We start from the raw sequence: 26,016 nt of genomic DNA on the forward strand, positions 1-26,016 counted from the left end.
ATGGCACGTGCTGCAGAAAGGGGCAAAGCAGAGGCCTCCTGGAGCATCAGGTGCTGCCCCCCCCTTAGATAAGTCGCCACAATCTTCTGCCCTTCAAATGCCCACTTTGGACTTCAGAGTAGCTGGCTGGGCATTCTGGGTGGCATTCTGGGGGGAGGCTCTTTGTCCATGCGTCTCTTCTCTTGGCTCACAATCCCTGGGAAGGCAACATGCAGGGTCTGTGCTTTGCCCTCCATTGGTGGCTTGCGCACTGTGTGGGCTGCCTTAACAACCAGGAGCCTGGGCTACGGGGCAGGGCCTGGTGGAGAAGTCCCAGGAGCAGCAGGGCCTGGCTTTAATTGCAGTTTCTTTAATTGGCTCCCTGGGGTGGGCTGGCAGGGAGGGAGGGAGGGAGGGAGGCCTCCTCCTGCCACCCTGCTCAGCCTGGGTTAAGTCTGGCCTCTCACCAGGCAGATGCTGCCAGGGCCTGTTGTGGCACCTCCTCCCTACCCGGTGGGGACCTTTCCAGCTTCCACTGTCAGCCCAAAAACGGACCTGGCAAAGCCTTCTTGCCGGGGCCTCGCTTTGCTCCGGAGACGCCCCAGACAGCCCCCTACTCCCGCGGAACCCGCCTCCCTGGCCGCCCGCGATAGCCCTCCCGCTTCAGCGCCCGACGCAGGGACAGCTCCTGGCGATCGCCCTTCAGCACCAGAGGCGCGGACAGCTCCCCGCCCCGCAAGTCCCGGCTCTGCCGCCCGCGCCGCCCCCGATTGTCCGGCCAGTCCAGGGCTCCCCCTGCCCGCCCCCCGCTCCCTCGCCTGCAGCGCCCTCGTTCTGCAACCGGGCGCCCAATGCTTTGTTTTGGCGCCGGGCTGGGGGCGCCGGGAGGGGCCGCACATTCCCGCCGCCGCCTCCCCCGACCAGGTAGGGGGGAGGTGTCGCGCCGCGCATCCGCAGTGGGGAGGGGGCGCTGTGGAGCCTCGCTCCGCCTCGCCCCTCCTCCTGCTCCCCCGAGCCGCCTCCCGCCGCGCCGCGCCGGAGCACGACGGGCTGGTGGGTATTGGCTGCGCCGCCCGCCCGCCCCCCCGCCCGCTTCCCCCGCCCGCCGCAGCCAGGGCAGGCGCAGACCCCCCTCCCGCGCTGTTTACCCGGGCCCGGCCGGAGGAAGCGCCAGCGCCATGGCAGCTGCGGCTCTCGACACCCTCTCCCGGCAGCATCCGCAGTGAAGACCCGCCGCCGCCGCCGCCGCCGCCGCCCCAGCCGGCCGGGCTTCGCCGCCCCTCGTCTCGCCTCGCCCGCGGCACCTCGCCTCTCGCTCGCCTCGGCTGGGCTCGGCTGCGCGGCGGTGCGCTGCGCTGGGGCCGGAGAAGATGGCGGATCGGGCGGAGATGTTCTCGCTCTCCACCTTCCACTCGCTCTCGCCGCCCAGCTGCAGGTAAGGCGCCTCCGCCGCCGCCCCCACTGCCCCCGCCGCCGGCCTCCGCGGAAGGGCTGAGCCTGGAAGGCCGGGGCTGCTGGGAGGGAGGGAGGCCGGCCGACGCGGCTCCGAGAGGCTCCTCGGGGCACATCCGCGACCCGGGCGGGAAAGCTGGGCCTGGGAGCGGCGGCCGAAGAGGTTCCGCTGGCTGAGCGTTGGGCGGCTCCTCGGAGGAGCTGGGCCTGGCCCCCGCCGGCCTCGCGCCACAGCCGGGCCCTGGACGCGCCTGCCCGCTTGCCCTCGGACGCCCCGTCCGCTCCTGGGACCCCTCCTCCCGGCAGCCAAGGGGGCCGCTGGCCGCTCCCTGCCTGCCCTTCCAAGAGCGCTGCGCGTGACCGCTCCCCCGGGGACCCTCCCTGCCCCCCTCCCTTGCCGTCGGGGTGGAGGTGGGGGGCGGCGGCGCTCGGCCCAGATAAAGGGCGAAGCCGCTTCTCCTCCCGCCTGGAGGCCGCAGCAGCGGAGGCATTTCGGGACTTTCGGGGTGCCGCTTCGTCGGCACCCATCCGGCCGCCCTTCCTTTCATGAAGCAATTGCCCACCACTCGGCGGCTCTGGAGCGGCCTCGGAGAAGCCGGACCCCGCCCGCGGCAGCCCCCTCGGCTCTTGCTTGGGCGCCCTTCGTCCTTCCCCGCCCAGTGGGGAGTTTGGGCCTCTGGTGGGGGGCGCTTATCCTGACCCTCCTTCGGAGGGGCAGCAGGCCAAGCGCTGAGCTTGCTGTGGGGTCAGTTAAATGGATCCATGGAAAGGGCAGGAATATTGTCAGGGGGATCCGGGCCTCCTTGGCTGCTTCTGGATCTCTTCTGGCTGAGCAGGCGTCCTGGAGGTCTGCTTCGGCACAAAGGGAGAGGTGGGGGGAGGGGAATGAGATGAAGGCCAGGGTGATGGGGTCTTCTGCAGGCCTTTGGGAAGTAGAGGGACCTGGGCTGAGCCGCCCCACTGCGCCCCTCCCAGGATGGGGCTGGCATGGCGCTTCCTGGCCTCCTTAACTCTCAGGGCTCTGGCCTTGGCCAACTGCCGGTCACCAGGCACCTGGAGGGGCCACCGAGTGTGTGTGTGTGTGTGTGTATTTTGGAGGCAGGAATACAATTGAGGGGGTGGGTTCCATGGTGCCCCTGAAAGAGAAATGGGTGCCACAAGATGGGAGGAGCTTTGGGTTGTCTTTGGCCTTTTTCTCTTTGGGGGGGGGCAGAGTAAGGAGAGAAATGGCTCTGGCCATGACCATCCGTGGGCACTTTAAGGGGGACTCAGGGATGAAGGGGGAGATTCTCACACCCTCTTTCCAGAATCCAGGACACTTGGAAAGACATAACCTGGTCAGTCGTTGCCTGTAGAGGATGCATACGTGTATATAGGTACATGTACATCCCTACAGTACACTTGTATGGGCCGAGAGCACATTTAAGGGACCCTCAATAGCAGTCTTTCATCCAGCTTCTCTGCTTCTCTTGTGCTTGAGCCATGAAGAGGGCAGCCAGGAATGCCAAGAGCTTTCTCTGTGAGGAGCTACTCAGGACCAGGAAGGGGAGAGACATTGCTAGATCCCTGGTGGATCCCAAGTGGATCCCTGCCCCTTAGAGCAGAATCTTGACCTTTCTGCTCTTTTCCTAAAGACTTTGAAAAATCTGGTTTTTCCAGCAGGGCAAATGGTGAACTTACTGGGATGTTGATATTTTTCATTTTTATCTCCTTGGGTGCGGTGGCTGTTTTATTGCCTTGCCCCCTTGTAAGTTGCTGGTCAGCTGGATGGCCATCTTTTCAATCAATCAATCAATCAGGGCCACTCTATGTTTTATTTTACTGGCCACGGGGGCATAACAAGAAGCAGGGTCCTGCTACTTTGTTACCCCAGGGCATGTCTGAATGTACCCATGGTGAGAAGGAGCCCCATGGGGTAGATTCAGAGAGGGCCTGGGGCAACAAGGAAGAAGGAGAGAAGCAGGGCCAGAAGGAGCCGGAGAGCTTCAGGTGCTCATCGCAGCCCCTCCTGTCCCAGCGCCACAGAAGTCCTGCTCCGACCCTGGGAGGGTCTCCCCATGGGGTTTGCCAAAGAGATGCGTGCAGTGGGGTGGACCTGCGTGGACCCCCCTCTGCAGAGACCATCTCATTCCGCCCACAGAGAGGCATCATCGGCCAAGAGGAGATCCAGAGAGGTTGGAGCACCCCCACCACTCTGTTGCGTTGGTGAGACCCCGTTTCACTGAGCAGACCCAGGCCTTTGGCTTCTTTCTTGATTCCATTTATATGTTGCCCATCTCGCACTTACCAGCATCAGGGCATCCCCACATCGTGTCTCCAGAATTTGGGGGCTTGGCACCTGGCATGTTTTTACGATGTCCCTGGAGTTGATGGGGGTTTTTAAGAAGAGATTGGGCAGCCTCGGTCCTGAATGGCATCGGGTTTCCTGCCGGAGGGTTGGACTAGAAGGTCTCTAAGGTGCCTCCCGGCTCTGATTCTGTCACAGTCACGCCTCTGGGGTTGTCTCCTTTTGTTTGTGATGTGCATCTCTCTAGGGGGTTGATCCAGGCTGGATTCGCACAACATACTTAACTAACTTGGGTTTTGCATATGCACATCCTGTCGAGCTGCAAAATACCGAATGGGCTCCAACCTGCTTCACGGACAATCCAGCTGCAGCCAGAATGTCTTTCGGTGACCTGGTTTAGCTGCTGTGAGAATGTGGCCACTGGAGCCGCTTGCCCTGAAAGCTGATAAGTGAACAAGCGCAGAAACCGAGTCAGGCCTGGCCCAGCCTGGTCTCTGCTGAGTTTAAGCAGGGCCTGGAGCTCCCAGGAGCAGCCGTGTCCTCAGGAGCCCCCCCCCCCCCCCCGCTCCTTCTTAGCAATAGCAGTGGACTTATATACCGCTTCATAGGCCTTTCAGCCCTCTCTAAGTGGTTTACAGAGAGTCAGCATATTGCCCCCAACAATCTGGGTCCTCATTTTACCCACCTCGGAAGGATGGAAGGCTGAGTCAACCCTGAGCCAGTGAGATTTGAACCGCTGAACTGCTGATCTAGCAGTAGCCTGCAGTGCTGCATTTAACCACTGTGCCACCTTGGCTCTCCATGTTGCATGGAAGGAAAACATGGAATAGGGGAGACACAAGAGCAGCCTTCCAGTCTATGAGGGGCTGCCACAAAGAAGAAGGAGTCAAGCTATTCTCCAGAGCACCAGAAGGTAAGGAACAACGGGTGGAAACTGATCAAGGAGAGGAACTGGGATCCATTGGGATTTTCTGAGGGGCTTCATAGCATCTCAGCTCTCAGCCTGCCTCTCTACCCAGGGAAGCTCTTTAAAGCCAGGGGAGCCATCCGGCGGCTTCCCTTCCCTGCAATTGTGGTGACATTCAGACCACAACACGTAGTTAGAGCTGCCCTTTGTGTCCCTATCCGCGTCCACTGGAGGACACAGTTCATGTTGCTAGTTCCTGGGCAAGAGCTGTTTAATTTACTTTAATCTCGCATTTTATATTTTAAACTTTATGTCCCATAGTGGGCCTTATTTTAATTGTGATGCCTCTGAGATGAATAAACATGCAGCTCTTTAAAAGACAACGAATTCTGAAATAATTAAAATGAAACCAACCCGGAAACAGCCCTAAAATCATTATTTAACCCATTCCGGAGGTTTCTCTTGGCGATTCCGCAGAGTTACCCTTTGGTAAGATAGGCAGCCAGCACATTTGATAGATGAATAAAATACCCATTCATCATTTCTGAACATTTTCCTCTCTGTCTGCCAGATCTACCCAGCTGCACCTTTGGTCCAGAGGCTGAAGGCTCCTGGATCAGGACTTCTTTTGATGCTTCCCCCCCCCCCCAGGGACTCTTGGAGTGACCAGGATTGGCATCTTGTTTTGGGGGGGGGGTGTCAGCTCCACTTGTCCTCTTCTTCCTGGCACCCCCTGCAAAGGGGGCTGCAGTCCTGTAAAGGCCAGGGACAATTTGGCTGCCACCATCCCAGATGCTCATCACTTTCCCTTGCCCCACCCCCAGGGCTGGCAGGGCCTTCTCTCCGTTGGCCCCTGATGGAGCATGATTGCTTGTCAGGCGGCCTCTAGGGCAGGGGCCGAGAACCTTGGCCCTTTCATGACTTGTGGACTTAAACTCCCAGAATTATTCCCCTTCCATGCTGACTGAGGAATTGTGGGAATTGAAGTCCACAAGCCATAAAAGGGATTCCACCTGAGGTATGTGGGGGCCAAAAGGGGTTGACGTGTTTCCCCCTAAACTGACGGCTTAGAGTTACACCCATGGGAGGGACTGTGCCATTACTATAGTTCCCATCATCCTCTTCCAGGGAACTGAAATACATCCGAGAGCTCAAAGCCATGTCCTGATTTTGTTATAGAGAAGGAGAAGGGGGGGGGGAGTCTGGGCAGTTGCATACAGTTTCCCAGGGGGGAGGCAGCCCATTCCAGAGAGGGGCCCAAGACAAGAGACTGCACAGTCCCCAGCTAGATGGGGAGGAAGGAAGAAATTCAGGGTAGCCGCGCTGTAGAATCTCTCATATCTGGTATCTCAGAAGGCTGGAGCTTTACTCTGGCAAGAGTCCGTCTGTCAGGCGCAGGTAAGCAGAGGATTGGATTTCAAGGGGTTGTCTTGGGCGTTAGGCCTGGGAAGCCCTTGGAAGTGCTGGTACCCCGGGGCAGAGAAGCCCAGCAGGGCTCCTGGGCCTCCCCTACGCAAGCAGCTCAGCAACGCCCACCGGAGATTCTAAGGTGGAGACCCACTAGATCTCCTGTGCCAGGCCAGCTGTGCCCGGGGCCTCTCCTTGGCAGCTACAGATGGGGAAGGTCGCAAGGTCGGCCTGGGGTGGGCCCCCCCTCTTGTCCCTGAGGACAGCAGCTGGATGGGAGGGGTCAATGCTGCCCTGAAGCTGCAGCGGGGGCAGAGCAGGTGGCTTTGCCTCGGGGTGCCCTTCCGCTCGACATGGGCACGGCGGAGAAAAGCGGCTTTGGCGTCTCCCCAGGGGCCGGTCCCCGGTGCTCACCAACTCAGTGTTTGCAACGGATGGGCTGCTCTGGACCTTTGGAAGGCGCGTTTCAGCAAATAGAAGTGCAGCTGTGGCCGATTCTGTGGGTCTCCAGACATAAACAGCCCCCTGAAGCTGAAGTCCTGATTCTCATTGGCTGAAAGTCAGTTGGACTTCCCTGTGGTGAGAAGTGCTGAGGTCGCAGCAGCTCCTGGGAATCTGATCTGCATTTCAGATCAGGACTCTGGTTGGCTCTTCAGGCAGGCCAGGATGGGCAGCAGGGCCCCCAAGCAGCCCCCCCCGCACCCCACAGAACGAAGGGGGGGCTCTTTTGAATGGTGGCCTTGCTCAGTTCCCAGGGCTGAGCCGTCCTTCCCTTTCTCCTTGACGGCCTCTTCAGTTGCCCTGTGGTCCATTATCTCCTCATCCTCCAGGCTTTCTTTAAAAATGCAACACTAATGGGATGACGGAAAGGAGTCGGTGAACAGGGGAAAGATAGAATTGTGAAACCTGATCACGTACTCGGATCACAAGGGCTCATAAAGATCAGGCACTTTACGGGATCTCGGATCACGTATTACATGCTAAGGAAACAGGGTGGGGAACGTGGGAATTCAGCCCAAGTCAGAAATGGGAATTGGTTTTCCTCCTCCCTTCCTCCCTTCCCCTCCCCCCTCCTTGTCTCTTCTTCCCTCCCCCCTCCCCCCTCCCTCCCTCCCTCCCAGTTGCCATGGCCTTCCCTTGGCCCCGCCCCCTGTGTTCTGCTCCTTCTCTGACCTGCTGCTCCACCTGAGGGCCAGGGTGCTCCCCCTGCAGATGCATTTGGCCTGGCCGGAGAAGAGCAGCTCAGTGCCCCAAAGAGGGAAGCCGCAGAGGGCAAAGAAGCCGAGGTCAGAGAAGGCAACCCGGAACTGGGGCAGGAGGACCGTCTGGGTTCGGCCCCCGGAGCTGAGAGCGGCCTTGTTTCCTTGCGTTCTGGAATAACGGCCGTTCCCTCGAAATCAGCACAGAATTGCAACCAAGCAGGAGTTGGGCTTGTAAAAGACCCCAGTGCTGAGAGGGAGGGAGGAGGGGGCTCAGGCACGGAGGCCGACTGAGCACCCCTGAATTGCATGGCCAGCGGGCTGCTCCGAATACGATCGCCGTCGTGGCCAGTGCAGGGAAGGAGGAGGACCAACACAGCAGTTCCGCATCGGAGAGCGGCTGCCTCCCCACCAGTCAGGAACCAGGTGTAGAAGGAGCTGCTGGCCACGTTCCTCTCCTGTCCTTGAGCAGCTCCTGGGTGGACAGTGCAGCTGTGCTGCCCCCCTGCTGACCTTGGTCCAGCTGGGCTGAGCGACAGGGATTAACCGCAGGGGTCTTCCAAGAACCTCTGGGCAGACTTGAGTCTGGGTCTGCCTTGCTCTACTCCAGAGCTCCCCAAACATGGCAGTGATGGCTGGGGAATTCTAGGAACTCTTCAAGTCCACAAGCCTTAACGTTGTTAGGTTTGGAGAGCCCTGCTCTGCTCCAGGGGTGGGATTCAGCAGGTTCTGACCACTTCTGGAGAACCGGTAGTGGAAACTTTTGAGTAGTTCGGAGAACTGGTCAATGCCACCTCAGGCTGGCCCCGCCCCATCTATTCTCTGCCTCCCAAGTCCCAGCTGATCGGGAGGAAATGGGGATTTTGTAGTATCCTTCCCCTGGGTGGGAATTCCTCCCTCCCTCCCTTCCCCTCCCCTGTATCCTTCCCCTGCCACACCCACCAAGCCACACCCATGGAGCTGGTAGTAAAAAAAATTGAACCCCACCACTGCTCTGCTCCAACACATGGCTCAGGCCCCACACTGGTCCTGTTGGAGAAGCCAGGCGAGGTCTTCCCTCCCACTGTTTTCCCAAGCCAGATGTGGCTTCGATCACCACGGTCCCTTCGGAGGGCTTGTATTTTTCCTGCACTGGCACCATTGCAGGATTTGCCTGGGAATTCCGGCTTTCCCACCCGAGCCGTGTGCTGCTGCGCAGGGAGCCAAACAGCTGAAGCCTCTTCCGAGTTCACTCCCCTGTTTCATCTTTCAGGCAGAGATCAACCTAGAACGGAGGAGGAATTCCCTGACAGTGGGGACAATTAATCGGAGGAACAAATTGCCTCCAGAAGTTAGCAATAGCAGTTAGACTTATATACCGCTTCATAGGGCTTTCAGCCCTCTCTAAGCGGTTTACAGAGTCAGCATATCGCCCCCAACAACAATCCGGGTCCTCATTTGTGGGGCTCCATCACTGGAGGCTTTAAAGAAGAGACTGGACAGCCACTTGTCTGGGGTGGAATAGGACAAGGGTGTCCAACCTTCAGAACTTTCTGGGACCTCAACTCCCAGGATTGAGGTTCACAAGTCTTAAAGTTCCAAGGTTGGACACACCTGGTGTGGTGTCTTCCACCTGAGCAGGAGGTTCGACTTCTAGAAGATCTCCAAGGTCCCTTCCAAGCCTGTTATTCTGTTGCCCCAAGGTCTGTCCATCTGGCCAGAAATGTGGCCCCAGAAGAGGAGGTCCCTTTCCTCTGCTGTTCTTCCGGCCTCCTTGTTCCCTATCGCGGGTGGCACGGAGAAGGTCGGCACGACTGGCGAGGGCACTCTGCGCATGGCCACTCATCTCTCTCTTTGCAACTGTGTGGATTTTCCCCACTTGGGACCTGGCGATCATTCAAGGAGCTCATCTCGGCATCAGCTCAGCCTCCAGGATGATTGCTCGGCTTTGCAAAGGAGGCCTTTTATGTTTAAGTGGTTGCAGTGCCCTGCCAGCCTCGTAAAAGGGGCAGGAGAACCATCTGGCCTCCGAAAGCAATCAGAGAACCCGGGTGGGGCCCGGCTGGTGTCTCACCGGATGGGATGCTTGGCAGGATGAAAGAGGAGGCTGTTGCAGGACCAGCCGCTCTGCCAGCTTATGGCCTCCTCTTAATGCACCCGACCAACTTCCTGTATTTCAAATTCAGTTCAGGGCGATTATGGTTGGAGTGAGTTAATAATTTAAAAATATTTCCAGGATCTCACGACGCCACTTCTGCTAAAGAATGACTGTCCATCACTCCCGAGGCTTCTTCATCTTCCTCAGTTTAACAGAAGAGCAGAGTTGGAAGGGAACTTGGAGGTCTTCTAGTCCAGTGTTTCTCAACCTTGGCAACTTGAAGATGTCCGGACTTCAACTCCCAGAATTCCCCAGCCAGCGAATGCTGGCTGGGGAATTCTGGGAGTTGAAGTCCGGACATCTTCAAGTTGCCAAGGTTGAGAAACACTGTTCTAGTCCAACCCTCTGCTCAAGCAGGAAACCCTATGCCATTTCAGACAAATGGCTGTCCAATCTCTTCTTTAATATTCCCAAAGTTGGAGCATTCGCAACTTCTGGTGGCAAGCTGTTCCACTGGTTAATTGTCCTCACTGTTAGGAAATTCCTCCTTAGTGCCAGGTCGCTTCTCTCCTTGATGAGTTTCCACCCGTTGCTTCTTGTCCTGCCTTTAAATGCCTTGGAGAATAGCTGGACTCCCTCTTCTTTGTGGCAGCTCCTGAGATATCGAAACACTATCCTGTCTCCCCTGGTCCTTCTCTTCATTAAACTAGCCATGCCCAGTTCCTGCAACGGTTCTTCATATGTTTTAGCCTCCAGCCCCCTAATCCTCTTCTCAACATCTTTTTACATCGTGGTGAGCAAAACTGGATGCTGTGTTCCAGGCCTTTTAAAGTGGCCCTAACACTTTACGTGATCTTGATTCTGTCCCTCTGTTAATGCAGACCCTCCCCCTGCCCCCCTGAGGTTGCCCGTCAAAGGCACTTTGCTCCTGGCAACACACAGGCTGGCAGTGAGCACTGGGTAGGCAGCCAAAGGATGCTGGAGGACCCCTGGTGCCTCCTCTAGAACCGAAGGCAGCTGGTGCCTCTCAGGAGCCGGACGGAGCTCGGCTGGGGCCCACAACTTCCCAGCTGCAGCCTGAAGCAGCTTCTCCTCTGGCTCCTGCTTGCCTTGGCACCGTGGCTGGCCTGCTCCCTCACCCGACCCTCCAGGGAGGACCCAGAGGCCTTAACTGGTCCTGGGCACGAAAGGGTGGCGCCTCTGGGCCTCCCGGCATACCTGCCAAGCATTTCAGAGTCGGGTGAAGGGCACAGCCTGGAAAAACGACGACGTGTCTTAAGTATTGACAAGGAGAGAGCCAGGATAGGTTGAATTGCTGGGAAGGGCGATGACCTCATCCTGCTTCTGGGTGCCGGGGTGATGCAGAAGCCTCTGGGTTGGCAGGTGGGCGACTGGGAGGGGATGGCTGGGAAGACGGAGAGAGACAGGGGAAAGGCCCCAGCGGGAGGGGAGGCTCTTCGGGAGCAGGAAGAGACGTGGGCCTTGATTGGGGTAGCAGGTTTTGGGCAGGTGGCGACTCTTGCCCACCTCAGTCTGCCAGCCCCCGTGAGCTTGGAAGATGGTGCCACTGGCCATAACATCCGAGCAGAATGAAAGGGCAAAGGAAGACGAGGGAGGGGCAGTTGCGTTACTCACAGCCGTGAGACAGAGCTCTGGATGGAGGGGGGGTGTCTCCCCACCCATGGAGGGAGGGGGCCATCGTGAGCCTCACCAGGAAGGCTCCAGAGGGTACCCAAGATGGGTCAGCTTGTGGGCAAGATCCCCCCCCCGGGTGGGCTGGCAAGTTGCCTTACCTGAAGCCTCCCCAAGGATGGGCAGAAAAGGGCGCCTGGCCCAAACCCACCTTTGGCTCTGCCAACTGCAGACGGGGCCTGGGGGGAGGGGCCCCCTCCTCCCCCAGCTGAGCTCCAAGCACAGAGGCTGCCCTGCTCTGGGCTGGGCCTGGGGGTGGCCCAGGGAATGGAGACCCTGATAGGAACCGGCTTCCTGGCGGTTCCCCCCCCCCCAGATCTCAGCTGGCTTCTCAGGACCCTCCAAACTGTGGGTGGCCCTTTAAGGCTCCCCGAGCCCCTTGGTCAGAGCAGCTGCTGGGCCACCAAGAGGTCATCTGGCTCTCAAGACGCCAGTGGTGGTGCTGCTGACGGAAGCATTTCCCCAGGAAGCCCAAGTGACCCCTCCCTCCGTTCTGTGCATTTGGCCAGCACAATGGCTGGGCCTCCCCACCCCCTTGAAGGCCTGGGCTGGGCCCCTCCCCGGGGAGCCTCCTCCAAGCCAGGCCTGGGCCTCCCAGGGCCTCTGGCCCACTCCAGCCACATGGGGGGGGGGGGGCTTTGCTGCAGTCCTGGCTCCCCATCTCAGTGACATGATTTGAATGTACAGATGAGGGCAGCATTTCTGGCTTTCAAAGGACGGTTTCCATAACAACCATGTTCTCATCAGGTTGCTTAACTCTTCCGCTGCTGGACCAGCCTCTCCGCCTAGGTGGGCTTCCCCCAGATTGGGTGTTGGGGGGGCCACGTTTGGCTGCCCCTCCTCCATTTAGGTTATGTGGGGGGGGCATCCAGAGAAGGAAGCCGGGGCAGGGCAGGAAGCAGGCTGAGCCCCCAGGAAGCCTCAAAGGCCAGGAGGTGCCCAGGGAGGGCTGGGGGCTCCAGCAGAAGAGGCTCTGAGGTGCCCCCAAGGACTCTCTAATCAGCCGCCAGCTCAGCTGTTGCAATTAAGGCTAATTGGGAGGAGGCGGGCGAAGGGCCCAGCCGGTCTCCTGGCAGGTGAGGGTGGGGCGGGGAGGGGGAAGGAGGGAGGGAGGGTGAGGCAGCCAGGGGTTTCTGGGCCTCATGGGGTCTCCTGCTGATTCCCTTGCAGACCCTCCCAGGACATCAGCCTGGAGGAATTTGACGATGAGGACCTGTCCGAGATCACAGACGATTGTGGCATCGGCCTGAATTATGACTCCGACCACAATGAGAAGGTGAGAGAAGCCGAGGGTGGGGTGGGGGGCTGGCAAAGGGGGGTAAGCCCCTCCCCTTTTACACAGGGGGGCCCCACAGTTGCCCGACCTCCCTGCCCCCCCTCTTGCTCCAGGACCTCCCCCTTGATGGCCGCCTCCATCAACCCTCCCAGGAGACCCCCAGGGGGGAGGGGAGGGGGCAGGAAACCTGCTCTCCTCTTTAAAGGGCAGCTGCTGGGTCACCAGAGGCAGGGGGACGGACGGGGAGCCTGGCTGGAGTCTGAGCTGTGTGTGAGGGTCAGCTGGCTCTTGTCCCTGTCTGGACTGGACCTTTGGGTCAGCAGCAACAAGGAAAAGAGGATTGAGGCTCAATGTAAAGACCCCCCACCCACCCAAATTGGTCTGGGGGAGGCTGTGAGCAGGTGCAGGCAGGGAGGGGACCCACCAGCAGGCTGAATTGGCTCAGGAGGAATCCAGTTCTCCAGTCCAGTCCAGGCCATGGAGCCCAGTGGCCTCCTCCCCCTCATTCAGGAACGTGGATTCCCTGTCTGCCAACCCAGATCTCTCCCCCTCCCTCCCTCCCTCCCTCCCTCCCTCCCCCTCCCTCATCATCCTGGTCCTTGGGGAAGACCAGCTGCACTACTTTAAATGCAAAAGCAATAACAATATATTAAAAGATCCCAGTAGCTGGGTCTCCTGTGCCCCCAGGCCCCGCAGGGAGGCTGCCAGACAGACAGATCAGCCTGTTTGCATTCAAAGCGGCTGGCTCGCCCGGCCCCTGCCCCCCCCCCGGAGTTCCCCTTTGCTTGCCTGAAAAAGCAGCCTGTCAGGCAGTGATTAGCAGGACCTCCCCCCCCCCCCCGCCATGCAGGGAAGGGGGAATGCAATTCCCGGGGCTCTCCAAGGAAGGTGGGGGCTCCTGCTGGGTCCTTCTTCGAGGGGGAGGGGGGTGAGGAGAGCTGGGTTCTTCCTCCCATGCCTCCCCATGGCTGCAACAGTTTTGGGGCTGTTACTGGGCTGCTCTTGGGGGAAGCCGGGGTCCTTCTTGGTCTTTGGGCACCAAACCCACCGATTGGCCCCGTTGTCCAGTCTCTGCTGGGAGGGTTAGGATGCCCCCCCGGCCCATTGCCCCCCCCTCCTCCTGGGTTGCTGCTGAGACTTCCATCCAAAGGAGAGGGAGGGGGCTTTCCCTCCCCAGGAATGAGACCCCTGAATGAGCCACCCCTTCCTCTTTTCTGCCTTTTCTGCCCCCTCTGAAGCCCCCCAACCTAGAGGCAGCCTCCAGGAGGAACTGGGCTGTGCAGTTCTTGGCAAGGCCAGTCCTCCACCTGGCAGGAGGGGCTGTGGAGGGTTTGGGGCTTGAGCCCCTCTGCTTGTGAGGAGGGGGCTGCTCACTTATGGCCCAACCATAAGACACCCTCAGCAGCCTCTGCCAGCGCAGGGCAAACCTTTCCTCCTCACCTGTCTGGATGCCCCTAAGAACATGAGTCAGATGGGGGGGGAGCTTGCAAAGGGTCTTCTGAATGGGGGGACATGAATGCTGCCAGTCGGCCTTCCTGAGGGAGGGGGCCCAGCCCAGTGGAGAGAGTCCCTGCAGGGCCCTTGAGCTCCTCCTTTGCTTTCCCCCAGGACTGCCTGGGGCTGGGTAGGGGGGAGCAGCCCCACCCCATCTGCACCTTCCAGGAAGACTTCCAGGAGTTTGAGATGATCGATGACAATGAAGACGAGGAGGAAGAAGAGGAGGAGGAGCTGGAAGAGGCCCTCCCCTCCCCTTCGGGGTCGCTGATACCTTCGCCCACCCCTGAGGACCCCCAGAAGCTTCGTCCCACCACCCTCAATTTGACAGTCACAAGCACCCAGGTGAGGCTCTGTCTCCCCCCCCCCCCCGCTGGGCTTGGCTGGGGCAGCGGAACCCAGGCTGAGAGCGGCCGCGGGGGGGGGGGGGAGCAGCTTTGTTCTCAGAAGGGGGGGTGGGGGTGGGATGAAAGGCGCATCCAGTGCTTGGATGGGGAGCCGAGAGGCTCTTATGCAGGGAGTCCTCGACTTACAATAGTTCACTTAGTGACTGCAGTTCCAACAGCTCTGAAAAGGTGACAGGGGCGTTTTTCACACTTATGTACTTGAGAGACCGCCTCCTGCCAATTACCTCCACCCGACCAATTAGATCGCACAGAGTGGGCCTCCTCCGAGTTCCATCCGCCAGTCAGTGCCGACTGGCGACTACGCGGAGGAGGGCCTCAGTAGCAGCTCCGACCCTTTGGAACGATCTCCCCGTGGAGATTCGCACCCTCACCACCGTCCAGGCCTTCCGCACAGCCCTCAAGACCTGGCTAGCCCGTCAGGCCTGGGGACAAAGATAATCTGTCCCCACCCGAATGATGAATGAATGTTGCTTATTATTTTACTTTTTATGTATTGTGTGTGTTTATTGTTTGTATACCCCCCCCCCTCATTTTATGTAAGCCGCCCTGAGTCCCCTCAGGGAAAAGGGCGGCCTATAAGTATTAATAAATACTCAAAATACTCAAATTATGACCGTGGCACCCTCCCCGTGGTCCCCTGATCAGAATTGGGATGCTTGGCAACAGACTCACAGTTACGATGATCGCCGTGTCCTGGGGGGGGGGGGCTCATCTGATGAGCGGAGTACACAGGGAAGAAGCTTTGGCTCACTTAACAACTGCAGGGACTCACTTAGTAAAGGGGACAAGAAAAGTCATTGTGGGGCAAAACGCACTCAAGAGCAGAAATCTGCAGTCCGATTGTGGGCGTAGGTCGAGGACTACCTGTACCAAGAGCGGGAGATGTGAGAAGGAAGAGGCTGCCGGTCGAGTGGGGCTGGGGGCTGGGAGGACCCTGAGCTGCTCCAGGCAGGAGGCTACCCGGGGCGTCTGCAGGCGGCCAGGGCTTCGGGGCTCCTGCCCCACTTAGTGGCCACGGAGGCTCCAGCAGCCGTTCTGCATCATGAATAGGGCAAAAGGTGCAGGACAAGGGGGGAGGGCGAAGGAGGCATCACCCTCCCCTTCTGGAGCCCAGGCAGACGCCAGAGTGTTTCAGGGCGGGCACCAAGGGCTCCCGGGGGAGGGGGGCTCCTCAGAGGCTGTTGGGGACTCCGGGGGGTGGTCAGGAGAAGGCGTCCTCGGCAACTGGCTGCAGCCCCCCGTGGGGCAAAGGACAGAGTGGGGGTGCAGGTCTCCTGGGATAGCAGGGGGTTGGACTTGTTGACCTCCATGGGCCCTTCCAATTCCCTTAAACCAACTGGGGCTGCCTCATTGGCTCTAAGTCCAGCTGCATTCATTGGGCTTGGTGGGACCACTGAACGGTGGGGCTTCCAGGCAGCCCAGACCCCACGTAGCAAAGGGGCTTCTCCGCTCTGGTTTTCAGAAATGTATTTTTAAATGGGGCACCACTTGCTGAGAAAGAGGGCAGTGGAGCATGGGGGCATCGCCAGTGAGTGGCTGGGTGGGTGGGGGGAGGGCTTCTGTCCGCCAGTTCAATGGAGCCCTGTGGGGAGGGGGGAGTGACTTCCTGGGAGGGGCTTCCTCTGCCAAGAGACGGAGCCCCCCAGGGTGGGACCGGTAGACACAAGATGTGTGGCATGTGGGCAGTCAAGGCAGCTGGCCTTGCCAAGGTCATTTGGACCGCGGCAGCTGCCAGTCTCTCTGAGGACAATGGCACAGGAGGTGCCCACCCTCAGGGCCTTCCCAGGAGGGGAGACAGACCCTCCAGCTCTCCTTTGGCCGGGCTCGACCTCTGCACGGAGCCACCAAGGGTCCCTTGTGCACCGAATCGTTCACCGCGGTTGACAGGGAGAGGATCTCGCTTCACAGGAGCCGCCCGGATGAGGGCTCAGTGTGAGGTCTGAAGCCAGATTTGGGGTCCCTCAAACCCTTTCAGCATCTGTAGCAATTCCAGAGGCCCACCTTTGAGCTGGTGCCCTGCTATTTTCCTCTCCCCACTGCTGCTCTCCCCACAGCCCCTCCTGGATCCCCTTCTTGGTTGGAGCCCTCCCCCAGCTCTTCACAGGCTGAAGAGGCCACGTGCCCAGAAAGGGGCCCGGAAAGGACATGAAGGGGGCTCAGCCCCAAACCCCTTTGCCCCGGCCTCTGAGTGAACCTGATTGCAGCCCTTGGGGTGGACATCCAAGGGGCAGAGTTGACCGCCTTAGCCTTACAAATAGGTGCCAACTCCCGCCACAACTCCCGTGTGTATCCCAAGCAGGGTTACCTTGCGCAGATCAGCAGCCCAGGCAGGAATTATTTTATTGATTGATTGATATGGCCGCCCACTCCCTCTAAGGGACCCTGGATGGCTTATAATAAATAAATGAAGAATGATGGAGAATAAAAGTCATTCGGTTGGGTCACTGAAAGCCACGCAGAGCCTTAAAAAAAGCAGTGAAGTGTATCTCCTGCTGTTTGACTAAGACCCCCAAGGGGCTCCTCCTTATTTGTCAAGGCAGCCCTGAATCTCTTCTCTAGGACCCCTTTTGAGGTGCCTGGGTGTCCCCCGAAGCCCACAGCTGGGTCTCTTTCCCGGCTGCCTGGTCTCCCATGACCTTGACGCTGCTTAAGCTCCTGCAGGATTTTTGAGCAGTTCTCCCCCTGTCACAGGCCCATCACTAATCCCCCCCCCCTGGGATTAGGGCTCCCCCTTCGGGTTTCTAATCTGCCAATATGTGAATTTTCAACTGGTTTCCGACTGAAGCTCTGTTGCCAGGCTAAGCCTCCCTAGGAGGAGACTGCTGAGCCTTCCCACTCCAATGGGGGTGGGGGCTGATCCCCTCCCTCTTAGCAGCTGGAGGGGGGGGTCCAGATTGAGCCCAACACTGATGGGGGATCTGTAAAAACTGGGCATGGTTGACCTGGAGGAAGCATAACATTAATAGCCCTACAGATAAGACACGTTTCTGATGCATCAATCCTACCCTGACATCAGGGCGGGGAGGGGGCACGGCTGGCTCAGAAATTCTGGGAGTTGGGTGCCCCAGATATCTCCTCCGTACAAGAACCTGATGCCCAGAAGAGTTAGGCCAGTTGTGGTCATTAATAATGCCAGAAGGCTCCGGGAGCCGATGGAAGACCCACTGAAATAGGGTCAGCAACGGAAGGAGACCCAGCCAGAGTTTTAGCCAGCAAATCTGTAGAATGACGTTGTATAGAAGCCAAAGCTACAATAAAGAAGCACGATAGGAAGAATAACAGAGTTGGAAGGGACCTTGAAGGTCTTCTAGTCCAACCCTCTGCTTAGGCAGGAGAACCTGTACCACTTCAGACAAATGGTTCTCCAACATCTTTTTAAAAACTTGGAGCATTCACAACTTCCGGAGGCAACTTCTGTTCCACTGGGTAATTGTCCTCAATTGTTAGAAAATTCCTCCTTCGTTCTAAGTTGCTTCTCTCCTTGATGGGTTTCCATCCTTTGCTTCATTTCCTGCCTTCAGGTGCTTTGGAGAATAGGTGGACCCCCCTTCTTCTTTCTGACAGCCCCTCAAATACTGGAATACTGATAACATGTTAATCCTGGCACTTATTTTCATTAAACTGGACACATCCAGTGGCGGCATTTTTTAGAACAGAGGCAATTTGGCAACTTTAAGACTTGTGGACTTCAACTCCCAGAATTCTCCAGCCAGCATAGCTGGGTGTTGAGGTCCACAAGTCTTAAAAGTTGCCAAGTCTGAAGACCTCTGCTTTCGAATGTGGATACCTCCAACTTTGGTGTTGGAGCGGATGCGTGGGAATTCCACGGACGGCCAAGGAAACAAACCAGCAGATCATCTAACCAATCAACCCCGAGTTCCAGAATCACGGAGTTGGATGGGACTTTGGAGGACTTCTAGTCCAACCCCCTGCTTATGCAGGAAACTCCCTCTCTATACTAGCACTGAGGGCATTACCTAGTTGGGTCATGAAATGTTTTCAAGAAAACCACCAAGCTCAGAGAGCACCAAGGACCCCTCATTTCAATCCTAAGCTACTACAAATATTCTCCTTGATTGAAACCGATTCCATTTCAGACAAAAGTTTGTCACTTAATGTACAGACGGCCATTCTTCCTACTTCCTATTCAGCACTGAGTCTGTATTAGAAACTCACTGCTGCTTCTTAGCCGGTTTTGTGCCTTTAATTGCTGGGATCTTTTAATTATAATAAAGAACAATAAGTAAGGAAAATATGGAGAATAAACAAGGAACTCCCACTTTACAAGGAAAAAGCGGGCACCCAATTGTACTGGCCTGGGGCTCAGAAAGATGGCACTGTTGCCACCAACAAAGCTGCAGCAGCTGGCAGGGCATCCTCTGGACCGCTGGACACGGGACACAATGCGGCCGTTCAAGGGGCTTCTTGCAGTTTGTAAGCAGGCAGGGAGAAGACGGCTGGAGCCGAGGAGGAAGATCCACTTTCTGGATCCTGGAGGTGGAGGGGTGCTTAGCCCCAATCCTTTTAAGATAATGTCTGCTCAGGATCTTGCAGTCCAGGCCTCATCAGGACAGGAAACAAGAATTGCCAGATCTGCAACCAGGAGGCAGAAAAACCCTGGATCTCGTGATGAGAAGCGAAACATCTTCCAAAGAAAAATGCCCAGAAAGTCCAATTGCCTCTTGAAAACGCTCCTCTGGGACAACCGTGACCCGCATGATGACGGAGAATCATCTCCGTAGACGTTTGCAGTGGGGAAGTGACTCCTTTCCTCTCCTCGCCTCCCTTGTGTTTTAAAGACCTGGCATTTGGTGAAGGCCTGGTATTTAGAGAGGGAACAGGAATTATTAGAAGAACCCAGTAATTAAAGCCACGTAACTGACTAAGCAGCAGCTTCTTTCTAAGCCCAAATCAGTATTGAATGAGGAGGAGGAGGAACGTCTGATTAAAGGCATTCGGGGTTTGCAACCTTCCCAGCCGAAAGGGACAATTACGGACACGTAATTGTAGCTAAATCACAACTGTAGCATCGTGAGAAGGAAATGTAAACAATTTGGTGAGGATCCAGTGAGTAGGGAAAGACATTACTGTCTGTTTTATAAAAACGGTATTTAAAAAAGGAAGAATAACAGGGGGGCAAAAGCCGTTGCTATTCCAACGTGTCTGAAGTTCCCAAAAGTGATGACAGGTTGTGGAAGTTGTTAGACGAACCAAGAGGCAAGAAGGGTGCTGAGGGCTGGCTGGGCACAGAGCGAGGCAGGAGGGACTTTAGGGAATTCACTTAAAATCAACGTTTGCTTGAGGGTTGATCAGTCCTTTCTTCGTCTAAGAGTTGCATCACACAAGCAGTCAAAGAAACAGCGGATTAAAAAGATGGAACGTCATCCTGGGTGACCTGCTAAGTTCTGCAGATAATATTCTAGCACAGGAGGCTTCAAACTTGGCAACCTGTCCAAGACCTCTGGACTTCAACTCCCAGAATGAGCCCACGAGTCTTAAAGTTGCCAAATTTGGAAAGCTCTGTGTCTAGTGGAATAATTGCAACCCTAAAGCTAAAGTCATAATATTGTTCAAATCACCCCAAAGATAAAAACCCCAGCTGGAGACACTCTATTGCATGACATTATATTCCACCAAACATTTCAATTCTGAATTTAAAAGGGCTGCGGGAGATTTTAGATTACATTACCGTTGGAAGGGACCTTGGAGGTCATCTAGTCCAACCCCCACCAGACCCTACACCATTTCAACAAATGGCAGTCCAATCTCTTTTTTTATTTAAACAGCTTTTTTTTCATTTTTGAACGAAGACAAACAAACATAAAAATAAAAAAACCATCTTCCTTTAAAAATTGTAGAAAGTGTGTCAGTTGATTAGAATATTTCCATGCATCTCTTCCATAGTCACCACCTGCTTTTCATATCAAATCACATGTTTTAAATTCACATGGATCCATGTATATCACAATTATTATATCTCAACCTTAATTCGGCTATAATTGTTTTTACATCCTTTTATATATAATATTCAAAATCCAGAATAGAATTATATGATAACATTCTATTAAAACATCCAATCACAATACATCTTTATAACATATTCTAGATAAAGCTTTTAAATCTCCTCTCATAATCTCCATGTGTTTATATAAAATTTCATATTATCAAACTAATATATCTATATGTATTGCTATCAATATTAATCATTATTTAACTATAGCTATTGTCACTTCATTTTATACGTACCACTAGTAAACTAAATTTAGCTTAGTTTTTATTATACATTTTCATTGCATCATCCTGTATCTTCCAGTAATAGTGCAGTCTTAGAATTCTTCCCATTTGTAGCATTAATATTCTACTTACTTTCTTAATAAATCTTGTATGAACTTCTCTTCGCAACATGTTGTTCCTTTCGTATCTCATAAAAGCTTGAAACCCAGCATCTGCTCTTTCCGTCAGCTTATCTTTGGTTATCACTGGTGCTTCTCTGAAGATTTCTCTCCTTATCTCCGTCAATTTTCCTCTCTTTCCTTCTTCTGTGCTTTGAAGACTGGAGTAGAGTTCCAATCCATCCATCTCCCCTTTCCATATTCCGCTCTTGCCATTACCAACCACACTCACTTTGTTGTCATTATCCACAGTTTTCTTATCTCTTTGCTCATTTTTTTCTTCAATTTTTTGAACTCTGTCCTCCACTTTCTTCATTTGATAAACATCCTCAGTTTTTTCATCAAATTTTTCTGTTTTGTATTCCATATTCTCCAATCTCTTTTCAATTCTCTCTGTCACAACTAATAGATTTTGAATTTCAAACATAATCATTTGCAATGTTACAGTTTCTTTTTCCTGCTGAGCCATTCTTCCAATTTTGCAGGCACTGCCACCATAGGATTCAAGGCTATTTTAATAAACTTCAAACAGGTTCATTTATTATCTTTCAAGTCCAAATGTTGTCTTCCCTCCAAAAGCTAGTGATAGAACTCCCCAAAAGCACCTGTATAAACAACTTGTGCCCTTCCTACTATCACTGTCAGTAAACAAACTGAAAGAACCTTGAATCTCAAGTGATCAAAGAGAAAGAAGAAAAAACAATGTATCCAGCCTCCAGCCTCTAAGTGCCCACCTTCAGGGCCTTCCCAGGAAGGGTTAGGGTTAAGGTTTTCCTCCTGTTGTTACAACCCTCTTTATAATCCTTCTTATTATCTTTTTTATATTCCAAGCTTAAGAAAGAAAAAAACCCTTAAATCGAGATCAAAAACAATCCAATCAATCCAATCAAGCATTATTTAAAAAAAAGAAAGAAAAATTTAATCCATAGGTGTAAGCAAAAGTGAAAAAAAAGAAGAAAAAAATTAACCATTCAGTTTAAAAAAATAGGGAGTCTTTGCAAAAATTCCACCCATGAAAAAAAATTAGAAACAGGATAACACACTAAGTTTAATGTAGATTAATTTCGCCGCTTACAGTCTTCTATCTTCAATTTTAATTTAACTTAATTTTTTTGGGGTAGTCTCTTTTTCTAATAATAAAATTTACTCATCAATTCGGCACACTTTCTCTTTTTGCTTTCTTCCCATTGGGAGCTGTCCCAACTTCAGCAGCTTCATTAGCTGCGTTTCTGTCGTTGGAAGAAAAGGGCTATTCCTGGATTTTTCAGGGACTTTGCAGTGTCCCTGAAATCAGCAGGAGGTGCTCTTCTCACTCACCGTCTCTGCAGGACGGTTTAGGTCCAAATGGACCATCCAGCGGCAGAAATATTGACTGCTATCTCGGAGCACCAAGATCTCATGTCATGCGACATCAGCCCCTTTCTCCCAATCTCTTCTTGAAAGCCTCCAGTGATGAAGCTCTCACAACTTCCGAAGGCAGCTTCTGTTCCTTTGGTTGATTGTTCTCCCTGTCAGAAAATTCCTCCTTATTTCCATGTTGAATCTCTCCTTGGTCAGTTTCCATCCATTGTTCCTTGTTTGGCCTTCAGGTGCCTTGGAAAACAGCTTGAGCCCCTCCCTCCTCTCTGGGGCAGCTCCTCAAATATTGGAAGATGCTCTCCTGTCTCCCCTGGTCCTTCTCTTCACTAGACTAGCCAGGCCCAGTTCCTGCAACTGTTCTTCATATGTTTTAGTTTCCAGTCCCCTCATCATCCTGGTTGCTCTTCTCTGCACTCTTTCAAGAGTCTCAGCATCTTTTTAATAATGTGGCCACCAAAACCGGATGCCGGACTCCAGGTGTGGCCTTATTAGGGCTTCGTAGAGTGGTATTAGTACCTCCCTTGATTTTGATTGCATCCCTCTGTCAATGCAACTTAGGATTGCATTGGCTTTTTTGGCTGCAGCCACACGTGGCTGGCTCCTCTTTAGCTGGTTGTCCACCAAGGTCTTGGAGCAGCACCTGTGTCCTTGCCAGCTTCCATGGAGTCCCAGTTCTGGGGCTTCCCCGGTTCTGATCCGGGGCCTTGAAGGCAGCCAAGCTGGGAAGAGGTAAAGTGGGTTCTTTCCTCTGAGATGCTGTCCACTGAGTTGCTCTGTTCTTTTCCTCCCCCGCCCCCAGGATTCCCTCAACAACAACAACAGTGACCACAATGTGGCTCCCCCCCTGCAGAGGGCCACGTGGCAAGAGACCCTGCTGCACTCCTCTTCGTCCTCCTCTTCCTCCTCCTCGGTCTCCCACGCAGGTAAGGTCTCCCGTTTCTTCCAGAGGTCCCAAAAGATCCAGGGTGGCTTTTCGTTTGGCCCACCGGGGGTCTGCTCAGATCCTGGTTTCACAGGGACCTTAACCCTCCTCTCTCAGGAAGAGCCCCCGCTGGGGAGAGGAACAAACATCAAATGGTAGTTTGAGAACCAGTTGGTCTATTTGATCCAATTCCCCTGCCGGCCTCTTCTGCACATATCTCTGCTGGGAGAGCCCCAGAAGCCGTGGGGGGGGGGGTCTGGGAAAGGCAAAGGGGCTGTTTGAAGCTGAGCGACTGCCCCTCTCCTGCCCCCCCAACAGGGAGAACGGTGGGCAAATCTACCGCTTGACTGACCCAGCTGAGGCAGGGGGCCCAGCCAAGTTCAGACACTGCCTTCCTACCATAGCTGGCAGGAGGGTGGGGTGAGGATCAGTGGTGGTGGTGGGGGCAGCACGCTTCCCTGCTCCTCCTCCCCCCTTCCATCCATGGGGGGAGGGAAGCACTGAAGTGCATTAAGGGCATTTCAGGCCTTCGCCCACCAGATGTTACTGATTAAAAAGGAGGGCTGGAGATTCCCTCTGGATTGTGCTAACAGATTCCTTTATTTTGGGTAAAAACAATGGGGGGGTGGGAAGATCCCCTGGACACTCATAGGATCAGAGGCTGCCTTTGATTCAGTTTCCAGACTTTGGAGAAGAGGGCAAAACCTCGGTTGAGTTTTCTAAGGCCTAAATGGAGCCGCTCTCTTTCCTCCGCAGAGCGCCCGTCTCCCCTGCACTCCTGTCTCCAGGACGGACCCTGCAGGGACCTCCAGAGCAGCAAAGGGCCGGCCGTCTCCCAGGCCCCTTGCAAGGCCCCACTTTTTGATGCCGAAGGCAACAGCCAGGTTCTGCAGAGAGGCCCCCCTGCGGGGGAGGATTATAACATGAACGTTGTCTCCAGTGAGGCCAGCCTGCAGCCTCCTTCCGCCTTGACCAGCGCAGCATCTGGGAAGCCTCCGGAAGCTCAGAGCAGCCCTCCGCCCCTTGGTTCCATCTCCCAGCCCCACAGTCGCAGCCCTCCCAGGTCCCCTGCCACGGAGAGCTACTGTGCCCAGTTTCAGAGGGATGCTGTGGCGTGCCAGGAGAAAGAGGAGAGAGCCGGCTTGGCTGGGGACCCAGCAGGGCATAGATCCCCCATGGGTGGGGTCCATGCCGCACTCTCTGAGGGTGAGCCTACCAAGCGCCCCAAGGATGGTTCTCCCCAAGAGTCTGTAGAACCCCACACAAGCCCAGTACGAGAAGCGGTTGCCCCACTGAGCTCCGAAGGAGAGGGCCCTTTTCAAGGACTGCCCTCTGCCTCCTCCGATACCACGTCTCCCTCCTCGGACCCTGGCATAGAGGCTGATCTCACCAGCCGGACCTCCAAGGCCTTCCCCCTGTGCACCCAGCACTGCGAGGACCTCAGCTCCCCCAGCTCTGACTCTGACGTGGAGGGGGAAATCGAGGCGGCCTTCGCCTCTAACGGGAGCCGCTTGGCTAGCAACATGATCTCCAGCATCTCCGAAACGGAGCTGGACGTGAGCAGTGAGAGCAGCAGTGGCCGTTCCTCCCACCTCACCAATTCCATTGAGGAGGCCAGCTCCCCGGGCTCTGAGGCAGATCTGGAGGCCGACTTGGACGCCCGGGGCATGATGGGCCTGAAGGATGCCCTCCTGCTGGATGCCAAGAAGGAGGAGGAGGGCACACAGCTGCCCATGGAGGAGAGCCTGGCGCCGCTCAAAATAGAGGAATTCTACGAAGACCCCTCAGTGCCCGTCGACCAGACCGAGCTGCCTCCTTCAGGCCATCTGGAGCTGGAGATCAACCCTGACCACAGTCTGGAGAGCCTGCGGCGGTCCTTCTACCTACCAGTGGGGCGCCAGCTCCTGCGTGATGGGGCGGAAGAGGAAGGGAACAGTGAGGATGATTCTGAATCAGACTCGGAGTCGGAAGCTGACCTGAGCGAGGATTCGGACTCTCCGTGGCTGCTCAGCAACCTGGTGAACAAAATGATCTCGGAGGGCTCCTATCCCATCAAGTGTGCCGACGAATGCTTCCCGGCTGCTCACTCCCTCTCTGACACCATTTCCCCGGCCTCGGACCTGGAGCCAGAGATGCCCAGCGAGGCCCTAAATGACCCCCGGCCCTGCCCCCAGCAGAGCATCGAGCTGGTGGACATGGAGACGCTGCGCTGCTCGCTGCAGGGGGCTGAGGAGGAGAAGCCGCTGGGGGCCCAGCCTGCAGTGGAGAAGGGCCCTCATGGGGGGCAGATGGGGCCCTACCTGCTCATGAGCAACTCCACCAATGACGTCATCGCGCCTGTCTTCCCAGGGCGGCCCTACTCTGGCTGCTGTGTCAACCCTGTTGCTGCCAAAACCTTCCTCTCCAGGGAGCCCCCCGGCAAGGCCAACCCGGCCACAGAGGAGGAGGAGGAGGAGGAGGATGGTGCCATCGACGGGGACCTGGACTCGGGCATCTTGGAGGACAACGACATGATCGACGACATCCGGTTAGAGCCCAAGGAAGGCCTGGATGTCTCCACCGCCAAGACCAACCGCTGCTTCAGCCTGTCCTATTCCCCCGAGGAGGACGCAGTGCCCTGCCGGGGCAGCCTGAAGGGGTCCCCTTTCGACCAGGAGCTCTCCCTCCCGCCACCCGCGGTGATGCTGGACGACTCCCTGGCCTACGACTCGGTCAAGTACACCCTGGTGGTGGACGAGAACACCCAGCTGGAGCTGGTCAGCCTCAGGCGATGCACCTCCGTACTGAGCGACGACAGCGAGCTGCTCCGCGCCTGCGACGCCACCGACCCGGAGGATGCCGGCAGTGACTTTGGGGAAGGGCTGGGGGCTCCTGACGGGCGCAGCTCCTCCTCGGAGGACTCCTCCCCGGAGGCTGACCTCCACTTCTCCAAGAAGTTCCTCAACGTCTTCGTCAACAGCACCTCCCGCTCCTCCAGTGAGTGACGGGGGAAAGTGTGGGATGGGGGGGGGCACTATGGCCCTCAGCCCCTGTTGGGCCTTTGCATTTACGAGTTGTCCTTGACTTACAACCATTTGCTTAGTGACAGTTCAAGGGTACAGCATCACTGAAAAAAGTCTTATGACCGTTTTCCCCACTTACGACCATCGATTGGCAACTGACCCAT

At 55.8% G+C, this 26,016-nt stretch overlaps 1 protein-coding gene across 1 annotated transcript in view; it reads left to right on the forward strand.

Moving 5' to 3' along the window:
- Positions 1 to 1,349: 1,349 nt before the first annotated feature.
- The window catches only part of MAPK8IP2 (mitogen-activated protein kinase 8 interacting protein 2), a 30,352-nt gene continuing 5,685 nt past the window's right edge, over positions 1,350 to 26,016 (forward strand). Inside the window, exons 1-5 of the mRNA XM_032221025.1 lie at positions 1,350 to 1,414; positions 12,171 to 12,276; positions 13,885 to 14,115; positions 22,728 to 22,851; positions 23,607 to 25,826. Coding sequence (XP_032076916.1) covers positions 1,350 to 1,414; positions 12,171 to 12,276; positions 13,885 to 14,115; positions 22,728 to 22,851; positions 23,607 to 25,826 — 2,746 coding nt within the window. The remainder of the gene's footprint in view (positions 1,415 to 12,170; positions 12,277 to 13,884; positions 14,116 to 22,727; positions 22,852 to 23,606; positions 25,827 to 26,016) is intronic.

This window comes from Thamnophis elegans, chromosome 7 (assembly GCF_009769535.1).
Source record: "Thamnophis elegans isolate rThaEle1 chromosome 7, rThaEle1.pri, whole genome shotgun sequence".
Classification (NCBI taxonomy): Eukaryota; Metazoa; Chordata; class Lepidosauria; order Squamata; family Colubridae; genus Thamnophis; species Thamnophis elegans.